Source organism: Poeciliopsis prolifica, unplaced genomic scaffold (genome assembly GCF_027474105.1).
Source record: "Poeciliopsis prolifica strain line A6 unplaced genomic scaffold, Auburn_PproV2 SCAFFOLD017, whole genome shotgun sequence".
NCBI lineage: Eukaryota > Metazoa > Chordata > Actinopteri > Cyprinodontiformes > Poeciliidae > Poeciliopsis > Poeciliopsis prolifica.
This window is the reverse complement of record NW_026562392.1, coordinates 8,049,875-8,069,466: the sequence shown is the minus strand read 5'-3', so window position 1 is coordinate 8,069,466 and position 19,592 is coordinate 8,049,875. Positions and strand designations below refer to the sequence as shown.

Below are 19,592 nucleotides of genomic sequence, written 5' to 3'. Positions count from 1 at the left end.
AAAATCTGAATCATTCAGAACAACAGTCTTTTTTTTTAACCTTCTCATATTCCTGATAGAAGTGTTGGGAGTCCTCCTGAAAGGTCTCCACATTGCTGACAAGTTCTTCTCGGAAGTGTGGTTGTAAGGCAACCAATTCGTTTTGCACCTCAGTTGTTCGGGACAAGAGCTTTTCCCAAGTATAACGCAGAGTATCCACCTTGTCAACCTCCTCCTTGGCAACTGACAGACCATATTTATGAAGCATGGCATACGACTCCTGTGAGGAGAGTAAACAGGAGGAATAGTTTTAACTAAAACAGTTTATGAATGCTGTCACAGTGACAACATTCCTTACAAATAAAGCATTATTTTAGTATAAATTAGTTTATCTATTTGTGCAGCTCTTGATTATCTTCCTGAATACTGTTATTACTGTGTAGTCAACCCAGAGCTAAAAGTTATACACAAAAAAAAACAAAAAACATAAATAAATGTGAGAAAACAAAATCCAGAGAACAACTCAAAATCAATATTGGCCACATTTTAATAATTTTCATTTATATTTGGAACCTACATTTTAAGCTTTTGTGTCTGAACATTTTCTAATGAAGTGCCTTTCCACAGTCAGAAATGATCATGTTAAAAAGGTATGTGGTTTACCTCGATTGGTCCAACTTGAAAATCAATATTTATCTGATGCTCTCTAATTTCTTTGAGTGCAGCCATTGCGATGCGAATGTCGTCTAGGTCTTTGATCTGCCGATTCAGTTTCTTTCCTGCTTCATCAACAAAAGCAAAGATCTGCTCCATGTCTGCGCGATATTTCCTGTTACAATACAGCCCATAGTCCACCATCCAGTTCTTAGTTTCAGCTGTGAGGGACATCTTCAGGGATGCTTGAAAAAAACAAACAGAGTGAGCAACTAGAGCTTGGTTTAATTTTCAATTTAAAGTTATTTTTTTACAGGTGATAACTTGATCTCACCTGTGAATAAAGCTAAGGCTCCAATAGTGATGTACTCTGGTTCAGAGTTTATTTTGAGTTCGAGATCCCGATAAAAGATTATCTGGCTCTCAAAATCTGATAGAAGAGGGCTTCCCTGAAAAAATCTGATAAAAAAAAAATTCTGTTTTGATATTTCTAACAGAACATTAATTAAAGATTATTCTCTCATGGAAAAATACTTTTGCAAAGTGTCTTCACGATCTTTTCTCCAGATGTGGTGGTAACTGCTGAAACGATCAAGAGCAGCGTCTACTTCCTGCAAAATAAAATCAAATGTGTGATAACAACAAAATGCAAGGGCAACAAGAGTTCCTGTCAATATTTATCATGTTGCTCATTTGGGTTGCCTCAGTCTCTTTCTAGAAAAAACTGATACAACATCCAAAACAAGCCAGTTATTACTAAGCAGCATTAAATATCATAAACCTGCATATACATAACATTGACTTTAATAAAAAATGTTACTGCAACTTCATTTTGCCAAATGTCTAATCTATGCATTTGCCCTTCAAATGCTTAAAATGCTTTACTGAAAACAATTGAGATCGTTTTCTAAAAGAATAAATTCTGAAGACCATTTACCTTCTTAGTTGAGGTGATTGAGCTGCTGAGAACAGACACCAACTTAACTATCTCCTTGTTCTCAGATACACTCTTGTAATAATTTCTTGCTTGGAATGGAATAGCTTGAATCACAGATGCTGAAATCTCTGAGCAGGTGCCATCTGAAAAATATATTATCTTATTCATTATTAAAGAGGATATGTGTGTGAATACATCCTGTGAGGAAACATAAACGTACATAAACATGTTACAATAAGTTTTGTTTTACTAATTCTACTGAGTCTGGTCGAGACTCAGTAGGTCGAGTTATCAACATTTTAAAAAGTAATTTTTGATGGACATCTCTGTCTAGTCAATCAAATGATTTGCTCTACTAAACTGTGAAATAAGAAACGATGCACATCGTAAGCTTGATAAGATGACTAAATGTCAGAATGAATCACTGAAAAGCTGAATAGGTGAAGGTCAGTCGGCTGAGCAGAAGTCTCCTTCATACCAGTCACACTCTTGTGTGTTGTTGCTTCATCATCTGATTCACTCTCAGAGCTGTCTTGTTTAAGAGCCGCCATCCGTCTCTCATTCAGTTTTTTCTATAAATTGAAATTCAAATAAGAGGAAATATTGCAGGAATTTCTTGGCTTACCAGGCGAGAACATTGTGAGCTACAAAATATAGTTTATAGCTGTTCTACATGGTCACAGTTCTACATGGTCACAGTAATGGTCACTTTAACGTTAATATACCTTAGAGATTCTTTCTTTGCTCCACTGACCTACTCCTTTGCTCACACTGACCACACATTCAACAGCCCTGTTTAAAGCCTGCTGGACCTCCTCCAAACCTGGAACCATGACAATGTTCGGTATGGAGAGAGTCACATTGGCTCTGAAGATTGCCTGCTGACCACTGTGTTTCCCATGGCTCAGTGCAGCACTTTCACCTACCAGGGAGAAAATAGGAAAACATTGAGATTTGTTTTTATCAGTGCAAAGCTCATTTCAAATTTATAAAAGGTCTAAAAGATATGGAGATATTAGATGTGATATTTGGCTATAAACACACATATGTAAATATGTGTTTGAAAAATAGTCTAAGTGTGGGGAAGGCTTCGTTTGATTTGTATATATTCATGTGTGGGGAAAGCAAAAACAAATAACCTTTGGTAATACCAATTTTAAGATGAGAATGAAAACAAGAACTCATTATGTATTGAACAGTTCAGGTTATTATTCATGCCGCTGGCATACAAATAAAAAATTGCTACCAGTCACCTAAGAAGCTTTTTTCTGAAAAGAAAAAAGTGATATCACAAAAGATCAAAGAATGTAAAAGTACAATCTGTTTTGGAAAAAAAAAAGTGTTTTTGGTTTATTTGTTTAAAAATGGCAGGCCAGAAATGAACTGACACTTTTCAAATTTCAATGGAAAAATCTTTATTGCCGATGAAGCAACCAAACTTCATGATTGGTCACTAGATCTTTACATGTTTCGCTAGGAAAGTCTCCATACAATCACCCTAATCTGTAATTCCCGTCACACACACTCTTTTGAATTTAGTGGGCCACTCAAAAATCTTTTAACTTCCAGCAAGAATATAAAAAGGCTGTTTTGGTAATGATTACAGCACCAGCTGCTAATGCAACATGGTCATTTTTTAACATTCTAACTCCATAATTATTTTGTCTTTGTTTTAAAATACTAAAATCTTTTTTATAGTAGATTTTTTTTTAAATCAGCCAAATAAATCTCCTCTAATATCCTGATGTTGTGTCTGTTTAAATCCTGTGTTTTTCATGATTTCCTCTTCAAAGTAAAGACTATTTATTTGAGTCGACCCACCCAAGAAATGCCCAGGTGATGAGGTATGTATGCGTTTGCGCAGCATCTCCAAGGTATTGCATATTACTTTGAGCAAAGCCTCCACATTGCGGTGGTTGAAGTAAGAAAGAAGTTCCTGTGCTTCCTCTTCCATTACTTTCATCAAATCTTTCTTCTTCCTCCTCTTCACTAAAGGAGAGGAAGGACCTGATGTAGGATGAGGAAGCAAAGTGTTTCTGGAGAAGAGATGGCTTTCGGGGGGTAGTTCATCTTCACCTAAACAACACATATACAGTGAACATCAACTGCAGTTGCAAGAAACAGCTTTCTGATCCAGTTATGTTCAACACTTCAAGGTTAGGTCTTTTCTATCACTTTACAGAAGAACAGGAACAACAACAGTTCAGGTTCAAAGTGGTGCTTGGTCCTGCTCTCACCAGAGTTTTCGTCAACGCCCTTCACCTCGGCCTTCACCTCACCCTTCACCTCACCCTTCACCTCCTCCTTCTGACCGTGGTCAAACTCCATCAGCATGTTGATCAGTTCATTGGTAGCCTCTTCCACGAGTGTGCTCTTAAGGTGTAGCTTCTGAGCTTGTTTTATGCACAAGTCCTACATACACACAGCAAAATAAAAGTCTGAAATGAAAAATGGTTCTATCGATGTTTGATTTATGGGGCTCTTCAATAGCTTGCTTTAGAAAACTGCATAAATCTTTAAAATTTTAACACAAGTGAGCTACAAAACCTACATGGTGGGTTCAGTGTGCAAAAACAAACACTTTGTGACAGAAATGTCATTCATTCATGTCTGTTTACCCTGGTGGTCTTCACAAATTCTTCACAGGTGATAGGTTGGTCTTCTGGCAGAACACACAATGTGGACACACTCATCTCCTGCAGTACAGCGTCTATTCTAAACTCCACCAAGTCATTCACTCTGTCTATTAATAGCTCCAAATCAGCTGGGGATGAAGAAGAATCAGAAAGAAATGTATGAATCAAGGACCACGATTTGGGAGGACTGGGGTCATGCCAAAGATAAAACAGCTGAAATCAGACAACAGGAGAATATATACAGTATATTTAAGTTGCTTGTGTGTACCCAAAGAGCCAATTAATTAAAATTTCACAACATGCTGCCAGTGCTGACTTGCAAGATAATCTATGTGTCAGCAAATGAGGCATCGATCTGGCTGGACTTTCTGTTAAATTTTTGCTTACCCAGGGCTTTGTCAACGCGGCTTAGATACTTGTCTATGCTCAGAGATGTCCAGCTGAGGAAGGTCAAACCTGGCTGAATAGTCTCATCCACCTATGAAATAAAATGCAAATGTTGTTTTTTTATTTTTTTTATTTTTTATTTTTTTTTTTTACCAAACTGTGGATTTATTCAATGTGTCAATGACTTATCCCAGAAAAAGGTGAAAATAATTTTTGATATACTGGAAATAGATTAATGAAAAGCACTTCCTCTGGTAAACAGTATTTATTGGGATAGACTTTTTTTTTCCCAAAATCAAATTAATAAAAGGAAAACTGTGTTATAGTTTATATTATATGCATGTGGTGAAATACACAACTGGAACCTGATTGCACTATTTATTTAAATACAATCTGTCACAAAACTGAAGGTTGAGCTATAAAAATTAGAAAGCCATAATCTATTTACACAAATCAAAACACGACAGTTTAAGATGCAAATTTCCTGCTTTGATTCTGATTACAGAAAGTAAATCTCCATGTATTACCTCCACCAGAAATTCATGATTGGCCAACAAAATATTTACACAACAGCTCCAATCAGCCTTTCTTCTGCTACTCTGATTGGTGTTAGTTTCTGTGAAACAAACATTGCTTTAATGGGCCTGAATATCAAACATCCTGGTAAATTCAGTGTTATCCGAAATAGCTCTTCATCTAAGTTCAGAAAAGGTCTGGAGTTTGATTTTCTAAGTCTGGATAATCCACGATAAGCACTGGAATTATTTTACGCTATTCAGCTTACTGTCAATGAAACATCTCACCTTAGCAACATGTGGCATGGAAAGTTGTTCAAATGCAGGTTGAATCTTGGCTCGCACTCTCGTGTTTTCACTCAACATTAGCTGTGAAAAAAAATAAACTTTTTATATACTTGGCACAGTAAAGCAAACAATATTAAAATTTCAAAATTGAAAATCTGCCAATGGATATGAATTTAATTTTTCTGTGATTATTTTTCTGCAGTGTCCTCACTTTTCAACTATCTCTTTTAAATATATGTAAAAAAGTTTAAAAATAAGACATTTTAATGTTGTTCCTGATATGTCCTCTATAAGTTCTGGCTCTTTTAAGATAAGTGTTTCTGTGTGTAATATTCACCTGTAATTTATCATAGTGTTTCTTGAGTATATCCTGGTTCTGCTGCAACAAAACACCAAAGGGAGGAATCTCCAGATTCATCCGCTTCATGCAGTCAGTCTCCCTGATTTGCGTAAGTATTTCTGGGTCAAAGTTCACATACAGCTGTCCTGTCACCGAAGACCTGACCAGGAGAGAAGCCTTTAGGCCAGCTCTGGCATGTTCCATCTGTTTGCGATTTCCATGTGTTGTCAGAAAAAACAAGTGGAAAATCATGTTTATGAAGATTTTTTTTTGTCTGTCAAAACATTGTAATAGCAGGGTATCACCATTTCAAATAATAATACTATTTTCTTATTGTCGATTTATTGCACCTTTGTCATCCAGCTGTGATGGTACATAATTTCATACTCCAACAGGATCCCTGCTATTCTGTTAAAGTTCCTGATAATCTTCTTGGCTTCTGATGTGGAAAGGACACCTTCACGCTAACCAGGAAGAGAAGAACAGGAAAAAAAAAAACATATAAAGATATTCTAAATTTGTCATAAATAAATTCTAAATAATTTGTATTTAGAATTTATTTAGAATATTTGTGTAAAACCTTTTCAAACAGATCCATCGGAGCTCGAATTCGGCTGTACAGATGCCGAGCCCACATGATTCGAGCCGCCACTGGTGGCATGTTCCTAGCAATAGGAGGGTCCGATTTTTGCTCTTTATAGACACTGAAAACCATCTCAAGGTCCCGACCGTAGTTCTGCAAGATGTGCTGATACTTCTCATTAATTCCAAGATCAGGAATGCCAAGTCTGTTTTAGTAGGACAAAAGCGAAGAGGCAGTTGCATTTAATCAGCCCTAAAAACTAAGCAATAAAATAAATAATGTGACCAAAAGTCACCTTTCAAATTTTTCCAGCACATTTATAGCTCTTTCAGTATTTTGAATTTTTTCAAATGTACTATCCATGAAACTCTTTAGCTGGTTCTGGAAAAACAAACACATAAAGCAGCAAAGATTACTGAACAGGGAGAACAATCTGTCACAAAGTGTTAATCAACTCTGAAATCCACTGATTGCAATCGAAAATAATATCTCTGGGCAGAGTGGCCAATATTTTCAATATTTAATCTGTAATTTCCTAGCAAGACTCCAATCAGTGGACAAGTCTATTTTTGATTGCAAATATGTCTTAAAAGTAGAAAAGAAAAACAAAAAAACCCACAATATGCATCTTTTTCCATTTCACCTAAATGTTTATATAATACATAAAACCAAATCTACCCAGGGTGGCTTGTCTTCAAAAAGAAACCAATAGTTTATCCTTACAGTACCTCCAATGCATTTCATTCAGATTCTTCATGCACAGTTGGAAAATGCTAATCTTTTGCCATTCACCTATTGATAAATCAGTTTTGACCAGAAGATATAATTTGATGACTTTGCAAATAACTTACATGTAGCTCAGAAGTGTTTTTGCAGAATTCCTCAAAATCAACATCAAAGTCAGTTTTTCTGTGGTCTAGAAAACTGTAATTCTTCTTTTTCATGTTCAACACTATAGCCTGTCAGACACGGACATAAAATCAAAATTAGTTAAGGGTGTAAGTTGTGTATCAAGCATGTTTTCAGATTGACAGTTTGTTAGGTGTCAGAAGAAAAAAAAACTTTCGTCATTTAAAATATGCTACATTCTAAATTTGAACTCTATACAAATGTGTTAGTAAGCAGGTGGTGAGAGGAAAATACCTTTAAATATCAATTAAAACATCACACCTTACAAGATAGCACAATTACACAATCCATTTCAAAAGCAGTTGAACTTTTTCACATTTTGTCATGTTACAACCTCTTCGATGTATTTTATGTGTTCATTGTGCTGTGTTCATTGTGTTCATTGTGCTCATATATGAGACTAATATACTCATTAGTATGAGTACTTTGAAACAGTATAGACGAAAAAAATATTGTCCAAAAATAGCAATTGTATTCTCTAATGTATCAGATTAGACAGCAATGGACGGTTAAGATTTAAATAAGAAAAAAAAAGGAAAAATGTTTTTTTTTTAATTACCAATGTCAATGTTCCATGCAGTTATCACTGTGATTAAATAAGTGCACTGAGATATTCTATAGATATTAGATCTACCACTGCAAGTTGCAAACTACAAAAATAAAAATAGATCATGCATTACTAAGTTGTAAAGACCATGATGAAACATTACCTCCCATTTTGCCTGCATTTCTGCAGACTACATCCAAGGAAGCAAAAATAAATAAATAAATACATAAAACAAACAGCACAGTTCACATTGATATATCCACAAGGCAAAACTTATGCATTCTAATTTTGCATAGTCATTTAATTCCAGCATCATTTAATGACCAACGGCAAAAGGCAATACAATTTAGTTTTGCAAACAATCTCCAAAGCAAAGAACTAGGGGAAACATCTATCACTGTAATATAATTTGTGCAGTCAGATTTAATTCTTTTAAATGAGCTGCACCGATTGTGCATAATTTAGTGAAGTAATGAAGACACTGTTTGGAAAACAAATGTTCAAACTGTGGCGAAATTGTAGATGAAATGTTCTTTCATTCCAGTTCTATAACCACTCTAATGAAACAAAGCTGAATTTCCAGAGTGAGGGGAAAAGGAAAAATAAAAAGGCAAAGCAAATCAGATTAAAAAGTTCATGATAAGCTATTGGTTATATTAAAATATGAAAAGATAAAAATGTAATACACATTATAAGTACAGAGAACTATGATGAAAGGCCTCTTTAAATGGTTTGTTGCGAGTTAAACTACCCCAATAGTATGATTCCCCCAGAACACTTGCTGAGCCTGGTGGTTGGGCGCTCAGCAGTCATTCATCCGTCATGTTTTTGAGTTTAAAAATGTTTAAAGTTGGCAGGAAATTTAAAAACATCACTTGATAATTATGTGTTATTGTGAGATTAATATTTGAACACCAGCTATAAAGTCTTTAAAAAATGCAAACATAAATAAATAAAAATAAATAAATAAGCAATGCTAAGGCTGGTGGGGACTCAAGTAAAGTCTGGTGGGCCTCCAGCCTTATACTACACTGGGGAAAACCCTGGATGCTATGCAATTTTAACTCTTAGTAGATGTCAATGAAAGCGTGCATACTATAATGCCATATGCATTTTTTCTGTTTCTGAATTATATTTAAAGTAATTACTAAATTTATATTATTTTTATGTAAACACTTATAGAAAATGTACAATTTCTATAAAGTTCATATAGGTATATCTAATGCATGTAAGTCAAAGTCAAATTCCTTCTTCGTATTCACAATCTTGACCATTAAAGCAGATCCCGATTTATTATCTTTCACCCACAAGAAAGTGACAACCATTATTGCAGAGGTTCAGCTGGCAGAAATGATGTCAACATTTTATGGAATTCAATTCTGCACAATGAAAAGAACTTCAAATTTTGATTAGGAAATTCTGTACACCTACTTGAAATCTGGTGGCTATTGTTTCAAGTCCTTCAATCTTGGAGTCCTGGAGTGCAGAGTAGGTGGAGATGGTGTCAAACATTTTGAGGATCTTGTTTAGACGTCGCTGGAATGTGTCAAACTTCCCAAAGATGTACATCTCACTGATGTCAAACTTTCTCTGAGATGGAGATTGCTCCAGTTCCTCCTTGGTTTTATGAAAACACCGCTGGTACTCCTGAGCAACGCAGATTGAAACAAAGCAAACTCATCTTCAGCCGTCTGATGCAGCTGGGATGCATTAGTTGCAACCCAGATGAACCGTAATACCAGTCAAACTGGTATTATGGTTTGATTTACAAACCATAATACCAGGAATGTTTGTTCAAAGACATAACTAAAGTAATTGAAACCACATCTAAGAAATCATAACAGAGAACAAATACATAGCAAAAATCCTGATAAATAAAAAAATAAGGATCATCCGATACCTGATTTAGATGAATTGCAGCTTTGATTTTATCAGTAACCTCTTGCTGAGGTTGGTCCCATATTGAATTGCAACCATTATTAGTGATGTAGGTTTTGCAAGAAGTGATCATCTGATTTGTGACCTGGAAGTACAAAAGGTTTTGTCAATTATTTTCAGTCTCTTTGATAATTTTTTAATATTCACATCACTTTGCTATTTTTTCCACCTACCCTACTGCTATGCATCTTTCCTTTGAGTTGATTCTTTTTAGAGACATTGAAAGCTATACCACAAGTGTCCGAATTTGGTTTCGAATAAAGTAATCAATGTATTTACAGTACCTTAAGAAAGAGTGATGTTATTTGTTCAGATGTGTTATAATAGCGAGAAATGGTGTGAATCATCTTGATGGCATTGACCAAACCAGGGATAGCATCCACCATTGACACCTGGAAGGACAAATGTTTTCTTTTTGTTAAATCCTAACAATTTTGAGGAATGTTTGGTTCATTTTTCATACACTGAAACATGATACATGGATATTTTGTTTGTTTTCTTTACTTACAGGGTCACTGTTGTAGAGTGGATCACAAAACTTCTCTAAGCTGTAGAGATACTTCACGTTGTCTTTGGCCTCATTAGCTGCTTCAGTAATCCTTACATCTTGTTCCCTCCATGACTACAGCAAAAAAAAAAAAAAAAAAACATGCTTCTTACGTTTAATATACAGCAATGCAATATGCATTGCTGTATATTATTCAATGTAAATTTACATTAAAATGTTTAGAAGAATAAAATTAAAGTTCACATAGGCAGCAACATCTTTTCAATATGTGGTGCATGTTCCAGTCATGAATGAGCATCATTTCTGACCTTAATGAGTTTAGATTTGGCCAGTAGGAGAACACCCAGTACAGCACTGACTTCCGGGGTTTTGAGTTGGTCCAATAGATAGTTGAAGCGAGCCATTCGTTTCTTCCAGTGGTCCAGTTCAGCACGAGGCCCGAGGTCGTCAGCCTCCTTACGGAGCTGGTTACTCTCTGCAAGAACCTGGAGAACAGACCTATATGCTGTATTTGCTAACTTAACTTATACAGTGTGTAATTAATTCTTACAAACCAAGAACATATTCATGTTGACATAGTGGAGTTAAGTTGCAGGACATTTTGGACAGACTGTTTTGTCAAAACTATGAAATGTACACAGTGATTACACAGTAGCCATATATTTTTGGCTGCAGAGACTGATGTCTAAAAATTGAATCAGCCCCTAGCTGATATTCTAAGCTGCTAACTTTCTAATTCAAAACTAAATATGATTTGGTATTGCTGTATTTATGTTCCCTGAGCCTAACATAAATTGCAGATTGAAAGGTCTACTCTGTGCCTTCAACGACTTCACAGTAAATCCAAGAATAAGTTTCATTTATTCCATGCATAAATTTCACAGATTTTCTCTAACTTGCACAAAAAAGAGGAAGAAAAAAAAATGGGGTTATTAGATGAGTGGTTACATACTCATGCCAGGAGCCATTATTTAACAAAAAAAAAAAGTCAAAACATTGGTGCAATTTATTAGGCAATTGATATGTATTGGGCTAACTCTACTGATAAACTTTAACAACAGCATTTACTTGTTGTCCAGTTTTACCTTTTTCTTTATAGATCAAGTTATAATTTTTCTATATTGTTGATGCATTCTGCTTTGTCATAGACAATTCAAGCAGACAGAAAATGAATCATCGCTCAAATCCTGTCCTTAAGCAGTTCGAGAGAACAGAAAAGTCAACCAGTGTGAAGCTAGTTTCAACATAAAACATAAATGGTGATACCTTGGAGAATATTTTTCTCACCTGTTCGATCTGTTTGATCCAAACTTTCATACAGGCTTCTATTTTTTCAGTGGTTTCTGCGCTGTTGGCTGCTGCCATGTAATCTGCTGGGGATTTCAACACCCGCAAGTCAAACGTGTCGCACTCCTTCAAGGTAACCTGGTGGGAAAACAAAAGATTTTTTTTTTCTCTCTGTGTCTTTAGGCTACTTGAATGTGGATGTAAGTTTCTGCATGCATATCCATTTTTTTTTTTTTTGCTTAGAGTACAAATGTTGAACAGAAAGAACATGAACTTCAAATGAATGTCAAAGCCGTTTCCATAGCTTTAGTATTCTTTACCCTTTATTTTAAATGTTAAATATCTCTTGTGTTCATAGGATTACAATAGTTGGTATTAATGTGATTTGAAATAGATGGCTGTTACAATTTATCTCATTTATTTATAAAGTGATGTCTATTACATACCTTTTCTTGTAGACTCTCCTGTGCACCTGCCAGAACAGATACAAAGCTTTCAAGTGAAGCTATGAACTCTTGTTTTATACCCTGGGCCTGGGGACTAGCCAGATCGCCCCAGCCATGGTTTATTTTCCTCAGTGTGGGAATAAAAATGTCTGAAAGCAACTGCTCCACACTTTTTAATAGTCCAACTTCGGTTGTATCCAACATATTGAAGTTCACATCCTGCAAATCCAGAAATATGTGGTATGTGGATTTAAGTGGAATCATTTTTTCTCCAAAGCCAGAATCAGGAAAATTCTCACATGATAAAAAGAACGTGCCATACTCTATCATAAGTAGAAATCTATCAATAGTAGGAAAAGAAAAACAATGTTAAATAAAGCTAAATATTATGATTGTGAAATTAAATAGTTTAAGGTCTTACAACACAAGAAATACAATGTTTTTTGGGGTGGGGGTGTTAGGTGTACTGGCAACACTATTTATCTGGGCATTGCCCTACAGGAGCAATACAAAACAAAGAGCAAGTATGACTACCTCCACTTGATGATCTTTGATTTAACTATTAATAAGTGTCGTTATGACAATAAATGGGAGGTTTACTATGATCTACCTTTGCGCAGACGAGTATATGTCGTAGTTGTCATGTCAATTAGCACGCTTGTATTCACGCATCACTTCTTGAGTGTTTTGTTGGTGGTTGGCAAACCAACTTAAGGTGTTTACTGCCACCTACCGGACTGGAGTGTGAACATCAATAATTATCAAAGGGAATTTCACTCACTTTCCTCACGAGCCTCAGAAGATACTGTAAACTGTTCGTACTTTGTTTACTTCGGCACAGTTTATGGGTGTGGTGGACCCTCTGCATTTTATTGTTAACATTTAAACATAAACAGAACATTTTTACATTTAAAACACACACACACACACACAAAAACTCAGTTACAAAAATATAGACAATATGTATGGTTGATTTGTGCCTTTGAAAGAAAGCATTTTAAGAATGAAAAGCACCACTCATTCATGTCTGTTATATGACAAAAACAGAAATTAGTTCTATTCAATATATAAGTAAAAGTCTATCTGTTTACTATCTGTGAAACAAATCTACAAGGTGTATCACTCTTTCTTCTCCTTTTTCTATAACTTGTAGCAAACATAGTCTTTTACCAGCAGAGGTGATTAACGTTCCTGCAGGAAGCATGTGAGTATCTACAATCAATGAACAAAACAACCTGTGATATCACAGTGCTATTGATGAACACCCCTGCTGTCCCACTTCTCTTTAGACAAAAGAAGCATTCATGGGCACCATTTATCCTTCAAGCTTCACTCAGACATTTAACATTTTTTAAACAATATGTATATATGTTTTGTTAGCTTTAGTCAAATCCCTTTTAGCACTACATTCTGTCTGAAATAAATGTTGAAGTTCTGTCTCTTTTCTGTTGCCCCAGAATTTATTTGTTCAGAACAGGTTAATATGTGTAATTTACTTACTACCGGGTTTTATATTAGGGCTAATTCACAAGACAGTTAATGTGTAAAATTTCTCATGTCTTACTCTCAGAGTCAATGCCAAAGTTGTATTATAATCTGAAAACATTATTTACTCCTATTAAAAAAAAAAAAAAAAGTTTGTGCTTCTATCAAATCTCTGACTCACTCTGTGTATGTTCTCGGAGGTTATTGCTTTCAAAGTGTTTGCTCTTGTGAAGAAGACGCAAACTCCGGTCAATGCCACATCCCTTCCATCAGTTACAAACACTTTCCTTATGTGACCTGGCTGGTGGGAATCAATCTGGGAGGGTGGAGAGGTTGCAGCTGCTGAAATAAGGAGTTAGTCATCAGTCTATGTTACTGCTGGACCATTTTCTACATTATCACTAGTAACAAAAATAATTGCACTGAAGATATTTAGCCAGTTTTGATTCACTGAGTGTTTTTTTTTTCCATGTTACCTCCTTCTGTGAGTTCAGCGACCTGATAATAGAACATGAGGTGTGGAAGACCGCTTGCCACAAAGAATTGTTCCATGCGATCAATCTGTTCCAAGAAACAAAACAAATCGGTATTGTGAGATTTTGCAGACATTGATGAAAATGTTGCATAACACTGAAAAAAATAACCAGGCTGCAAAAATAATATTGAAAAAAATCCCAAACAAAAAAATGCATAGTTTCAAACTCTAATGCAAAAATGTATGAAAGCATTACAGTATAGTCTAAATAACACTTTTTCTCAGTACTAGTTGTAAAAACACAAACCTTAAACAAGTAGTTTATAAATGTGTGATACTAATATGTAATAATGACTTTTGTTAAAGTTATCATTGGAAATTTATTCATTTGAAATTATAAATTATTTGAAATGAACATCCTGACTGCTTATTATAGTCTTTCATAACTCTTTTGTGCTTCTGCAATTCCCAGGACAACAGGTAAAAATACTACATAAAAATAAATGATTGAGAGTTTTCACTTGGTATCTTTTCAAATTTGGCTAAACTATATTCTTTGTTTTTTGAAGGTTATTGGTGTTTTCTCCTCAAAAAAAAAAAAAAAAAAAAAAAAAAAAGAATAAGGAAATGTATGTGAAGTGCAATTCAAACACCTGATTTCCTTCCAAAATGGCATCTTCAACATCAGACTTCTCCAGTCCCAGGCATGAAGCAACAATACTGAGGATGTAGTCATGTCGTCCGTCCAGCTGGGCACGCTTGGCCTCACGCTCTTCTTTTAGCTTTTGCTGCACAAAAATGTACAGATAAATGTTATTGTTGTATTGATAAGGATAACCTCTGCAGTAAAAACTGATAACTATTTTATGTTGATTAAGTATTGACTCAATTTAATCCACTAAGCTTAGGTAAAGTCATTGTGTGATTCAGCAAAAAATAATAACTACCATAATAAAACTGACAGTTAGATTAAATATATTTTTAAAATTATTGTTGATTACTTATTTCAACTTTTATTTTAATGTTTATTATCAAATCAGTTGTCAGGTTTCACAGCTTTTTTAGCAGTAGGAAAACGCTGCACACTACAATTTCAGAAAACTTACCATTTGCTCTTTATCTCGGTCTTACACTTGAGCGACAGCAGATAGGTACAACTCTTTCTGTTCTTAAATTGTTTCCGCACTTTTAGAACTGGTCTTAAATTGTTTTTGCAGAGGCTTTTCCATGATCAGAGCTGGTAGTAAAAGATACTTCTATGTGTCAAATTTAAACCTAAACTGCTGTGCCTGTGAAACAAAATCCCAACACCTGAAAGCTGCTTCCAAAGCACAAGATATTGTAATGACATTTCATAGTAAAACTTCTCATTCATTCTATGAAAAAATAGGCCTTCCAGGGACTAAAATAGCATATAAATATCATGGACCTTTACTCTTGTGCAGGTTTATTCCAACATAACTGATGCAGATCAAAAAGTAGCCAGATGGAGCTAAATATAAGACCACTGATATTATAGCAAAGTTTTGAAGGATACATTTCAAAGTATGATATAATTATTGCATTGAGTTTGCATGTTCTTCCACAATCCAGAAATATGAATGTTAGATTAATTGGTCGCTCTACATTACTCTCTGGTATGAGTCCATCTAAGTCTTTTAGGACTGTGTAAGAATATATCTAAAAAATATATATTTTCTTTATTCCAAGAATGACTTGTCCTCTGCCTGGCTTTGATCTAATTTTGAATCATTATGTCGACATTAAATCTGAGAAAGAAAAAAATTTTAAGGTGATGAAAAAAGAAAGACAAAAATATGAAGCGTTTTAGTTTCAGAAACCCATTTTCCTTATATTTTGTATTTTATATTTGTTTGTTTTATTGTTCTCACGATTCTCTTTCTTATAAGAAAAGTTATAGCGGCAGTATGGTAGACAGCCAATAAGAGAGATGTAACTTGTATATTTTTTATTAACTATTGTTCAAACAGCTGAGTGACAAAGTGTGGTAAACTCTATATCATATTATTTATCTGATCTCCTTTAAGGTTGTAGACAGGAATTAAAGCAAGTTTGAATTTCAAAGTCTATGTCAGACCATTTAAAGTTACAATAATTTATGTGTGTCATATAATATATTTCATTTATTATGTATGTGGGGTTTTAAAAGTAGAAGAAACTGAGTATGTTTTATAGGGAGTAATGATGATAGGCATTCAGACAAAGAGCTTTGATCAGCCTGGTGAGGGCTTTTAAAAAATCAAGCATAGGAAATGTGGTAATGCAATTAAATTGGGATAAGAGGTTGTTGTGGCAGACTGTAAGAGTCATGTTCAAGGCAATGGAAGAAAGCTGTAAGAGGACGGTTTCAGAGGTTTATATGTAAAAAAAAAAAAAAAAAAGGCTGCTCTATCCCTGCAACACTATTTGACCAAAAAATATAGGATGTTTGTGAGTGTTGTTAGGGTTCACATTACAAGTCACATCATTCAACTCCAGCGGCTTCAAACAAAGAGTTTTCAGATTATAGTCATAACTACAAGTACCTTACATCACTGGGTAATGTAAGATATTTGTAGGATCTTTTTTTAGATCTGTAAAATTTAAATGCATGAACATACAGTACATGTTGCATGTTTACACTTCAGTTTATTGTGAATTTACCAATGCCATTTCCAACTGTCTACAGTGTACCATAGAGGCAACAGAATTACTTCAATTTGTGATATTACTTATGTGTTTTGGGACAATTTAACTCTCGCTGTGAAAACAATCTCGATTGTAGTCCCACAAGTAGATAAATCAGACTTTTTTTTTTTGCTGACTGTTGTAGGCATGACAAAAACACTGTCTCATTTGTGCAACTGAGAGCTTAGTGAGTGATGAGATGGGGACCAAAAGTAAACATAAAAAATAGACAAACGCTGACTAACCAGAAACACAAAGAAATAACAGCTGTCCCCATTAAAGTTAACACACAAGTTTACAACATAATGCTTTTTTAAAATTTGGATGTGTTTTGTTTAATAAAATTTAGTTTAGTCTTTCAGCAAGATTTGTGTTTTTATCGAATTGGTTACAATCCAGTTTGAGACTTTAGTTTGAAACTGATAAAAAAAAACTGTATCTAAACACACTGATATAAAAACTAATGCTCCTCCTTTAACATGTATAACCTACACAAGTCGTGAGACATTTTACCGCCTGTTCCACAGATGTATCCGAATATCTGACTTTCTAAAATGGTTCAGATAAAGTCACTTAAGTCAATTTAAAACTAAAAACAATGTCTGAGTAACTTCACTTTTACATTGCCTTTAAAAAGCACAGCAAACTGATTTAACGTTTTACAACTTTTCTCTGTATGGAGTCCTGAGTTTCTGAACAACAACATCAAAAAGCAAAAATACATAATATATAAAGTGTTTTGCTGCACATGGATTTACTGAACAGGTGAAATATATGCCAAAACAGGCACAAATCAACAGTTTCATCCAATGGTAGTCACCCACATTTATTTCTTTGCATTACACAGACAGGGAAACCATTCAGAGGCAGACCCCTCTCACATTGAAATCCTTCAGAAGCTAACAAAAGCCCAGGCAGAGATCAGCCATGTCATACTGGCAAGTCCTATACTGAACTGTCAACTGTGTAATTAAAAAGAAAACTGTTCTGACAAAAAATTAAAAAAAAAAAAAAACAACGCAACAAATTATCATGTATAATGATGCATGATGTGAAAACATGTATAATGATGCATGATGTGAAAACATGGAAAAATCATAGTGCCAACCGTAGAATTATAACAAAAACAAAAAAAATGTTCCGTTTATTTCTGCTCCTTCTATTTCCAATGACATGGCAGGAAATGAAAGAGTAAAAAATGCCATTAAGCAGGACAGTAAGAGAAGTAGACGAGAACGGAAGAAAAATATCGTCAGCTGGCAACTCAGTCACTCACATTATTTCTCTTACCCGAATGACCTTTGAAACAATTTGTCTCCAGAGCCTCTTCCTAAACATCTGCGACATGACAGCTTGTTGATCAGCACCTCACCTCTCCTGCATCTTCTCGATAACCACCTATCACTTACTCATCTGCATGTGCACTCTCACCTCGGAAGGGTTAGGGCTATCAATTGTCAGTGTTGACTACCCAACCAGCTGAGCTGCAGCTTGAAATGCTGTCTATGTCTAATGGCCACTCCAAATAGAATTTGTGTTTAGCACCAGATGGAGACATGTAAAAAAACAAAAGTGAGTAGATGAGATCTGGTACTTAGTTTACAGACACTAATGCATATCGGAAATTCATCTTCTCAGCATTTTACCCCTTTGCTTGGATGTGCTTAGTGAGCAGCATGCAGTAGACAGTTTGGTGAACAAAAGGTCAAAAGCAATTAAAAGGCAATTTTTAATTTATTTTTAAATATAGCACTTGAAACTCCAGTAAAGCGTTTTTAAAAAAAATGTTTTTGGTAGTTGGCTAGTTCTTGGAAAGATTAGTTGAACCTGATTACATTTCAGCTGCCTGATTGACATAATTTTAAAGAGTGATTATTGTTTTTCATTATTTTAAGGTCAGGATAATTGAGAATCATTTTTTTTTCTTTTTGTTACATTTGACCTTCTGCTGACTGTATTAATATAGCAGCGCTAAAAGTTTTTGTACCACTTGAGCTAAACTAGTAATTCTCCAAATCCAGTCCTCATGAGCCACTGCCCTGTAACTTTAAAGGCATCCATGCTCCGACACTCCTGAATTACAAGGCAGAGTTGCCTCCTGAGCATCACTAAGTGCTGGCATGGACTCGTAATGAAGCATTCATTTGACTCAGAGGTGGTGGTGTCAGGATGCATCTAAAAACTGCAGGACAGTGGCTCAAAGACTGTCCGAAATCACACCAGTGCCACCGTTTGCAATTTAACCTGATAGCCAAATAGTTTACTGGTATGTAATTAAATAGCCATAGGAAGAGAGCGGTTTGAAACAGCATCATGATGACCAAGGAACACAACAGAAAATAGATTTGTAGTCAAGACCATCTAACCCTCAGCTTCTATGGCACTGCATGTCATTAAAGAGCTTGAGATAAAAACTTCCTCTTGGAAATGGTACAACCAACTTGTGACTTAGGACTTTATATAAGATAAGTCCTTTTGAAAAAAATATCTCTAAGAGCAAATATTTTATGCATTCATTTCATAAAAAATATTCTGAAATATGTGAGAAAGGTTAAACCCACAAAGACCAATGAAACTTGATTAATTTGCCCACAAATCAACTTATCAGTTACTTTGTGTAGTAAAATTAACCACAGAAAGACAGGTTAAAGTTTAGATGGCATTTTAATGAAATGACATTTTGCATGATATTTGTGGCTCCGTGAAACATAAAAGCTATAATAACCAATAAAACCCCAAAACATCCAATTTCACGTTTTTTGCAACAACTATGCTAAATATCAACTACTCACGCATACCTTACAGAGAAATAAGAACATATCAGCTATAAACTTAAAAGCTTCCTTACCCAGGGATACGAAAGAAACAGAACAGCTAATCAATGATGAATTACAGTCACCCAACCCTAATTAAGCAGCTAGCTCGTCTGTAACATCATAACTCTTGGGTAACCTTACCTTGTTTTGATAGTCTGGTTTAAAATGCAGCAT

The 19,592-nt window shown here is 34.9% G+C and overlaps 1 protein-coding gene across 1 annotated transcript in view; it reads right to left on the bottom strand.

Annotated features, from left to right (window-relative positions):
- dnah5 (dynein, axonemal, heavy chain 5) overlaps window positions 1-19,592 on the bottom strand; it is a 78,676-nt gene that overhangs the window by 55,591 nt on the left and 3,493 nt on the right. Inside the window, exons 2-30 of the mRNA XM_055041816.1 lie at window positions 14,568-14,702; window positions 13,916-14,000; window positions 13,621-13,781; window positions 11,955-12,173; window positions 11,509-11,646; window positions 10,530-10,706; window positions 10,222-10,335; window positions 9,998-10,105; window positions 9,676-9,798; window positions 9,207-9,422; window positions 7,939-7,965; window positions 7,171-7,278; window positions 6,615-6,700; window positions 6,317-6,524; window positions 6,087-6,200; window positions 5,734-5,940; window positions 5,397-5,477; window positions 4,594-4,684; window positions 4,189-4,334; window positions 3,869-3,982; window positions 3,808-3,832; window positions 3,392-3,646; window positions 2,296-2,492; window positions 2,049-2,142; window positions 1,571-1,713; window positions 1,168-1,244; window positions 968-1,092; window positions 643-878; window positions 41-259 (exon numbers count right to left, since the gene is read on the bottom strand). Of these exons, the coding sequence (XP_054897791.1) occupies window positions 41-259; window positions 643-878; window positions 968-1,092; window positions 1,168-1,244; window positions 1,571-1,713; window positions 2,049-2,142; window positions 2,296-2,492; window positions 3,392-3,646; window positions 3,808-3,832; window positions 3,869-3,982; window positions 4,189-4,334; window positions 4,594-4,684; window positions 5,397-5,477; window positions 5,734-5,940; window positions 6,087-6,200; window positions 6,317-6,524; window positions 6,615-6,700; window positions 7,171-7,278; window positions 7,939-7,965; window positions 9,207-9,422; window positions 9,676-9,798; window positions 9,998-10,105; window positions 10,222-10,335; window positions 10,530-10,706; window positions 11,509-11,646; window positions 11,955-12,173; window positions 13,621-13,781; window positions 13,916-14,000; window positions 14,568-14,702 (4,029 nt within the window). The remainder of the gene's footprint in view (window positions 1-40; window positions 260-642; window positions 879-967; window positions 1,093-1,167; window positions 1,245-1,570; window positions 1,714-2,048; window positions 2,143-2,295; window positions 2,493-3,391; window positions 3,647-3,807; window positions 3,833-3,868; window positions 3,983-4,188; window positions 4,335-4,593; window positions 4,685-5,396; window positions 5,478-5,733; window positions 5,941-6,086; window positions 6,201-6,316; window positions 6,525-6,614; window positions 6,701-7,170; window positions 7,279-7,938; window positions 7,966-9,206; window positions 9,423-9,675; window positions 9,799-9,997; window positions 10,106-10,221; window positions 10,336-10,529; window positions 10,707-11,508; window positions 11,647-11,954; window positions 12,174-13,620; window positions 13,782-13,915; window positions 14,001-14,567; window positions 14,703-19,592) is intronic.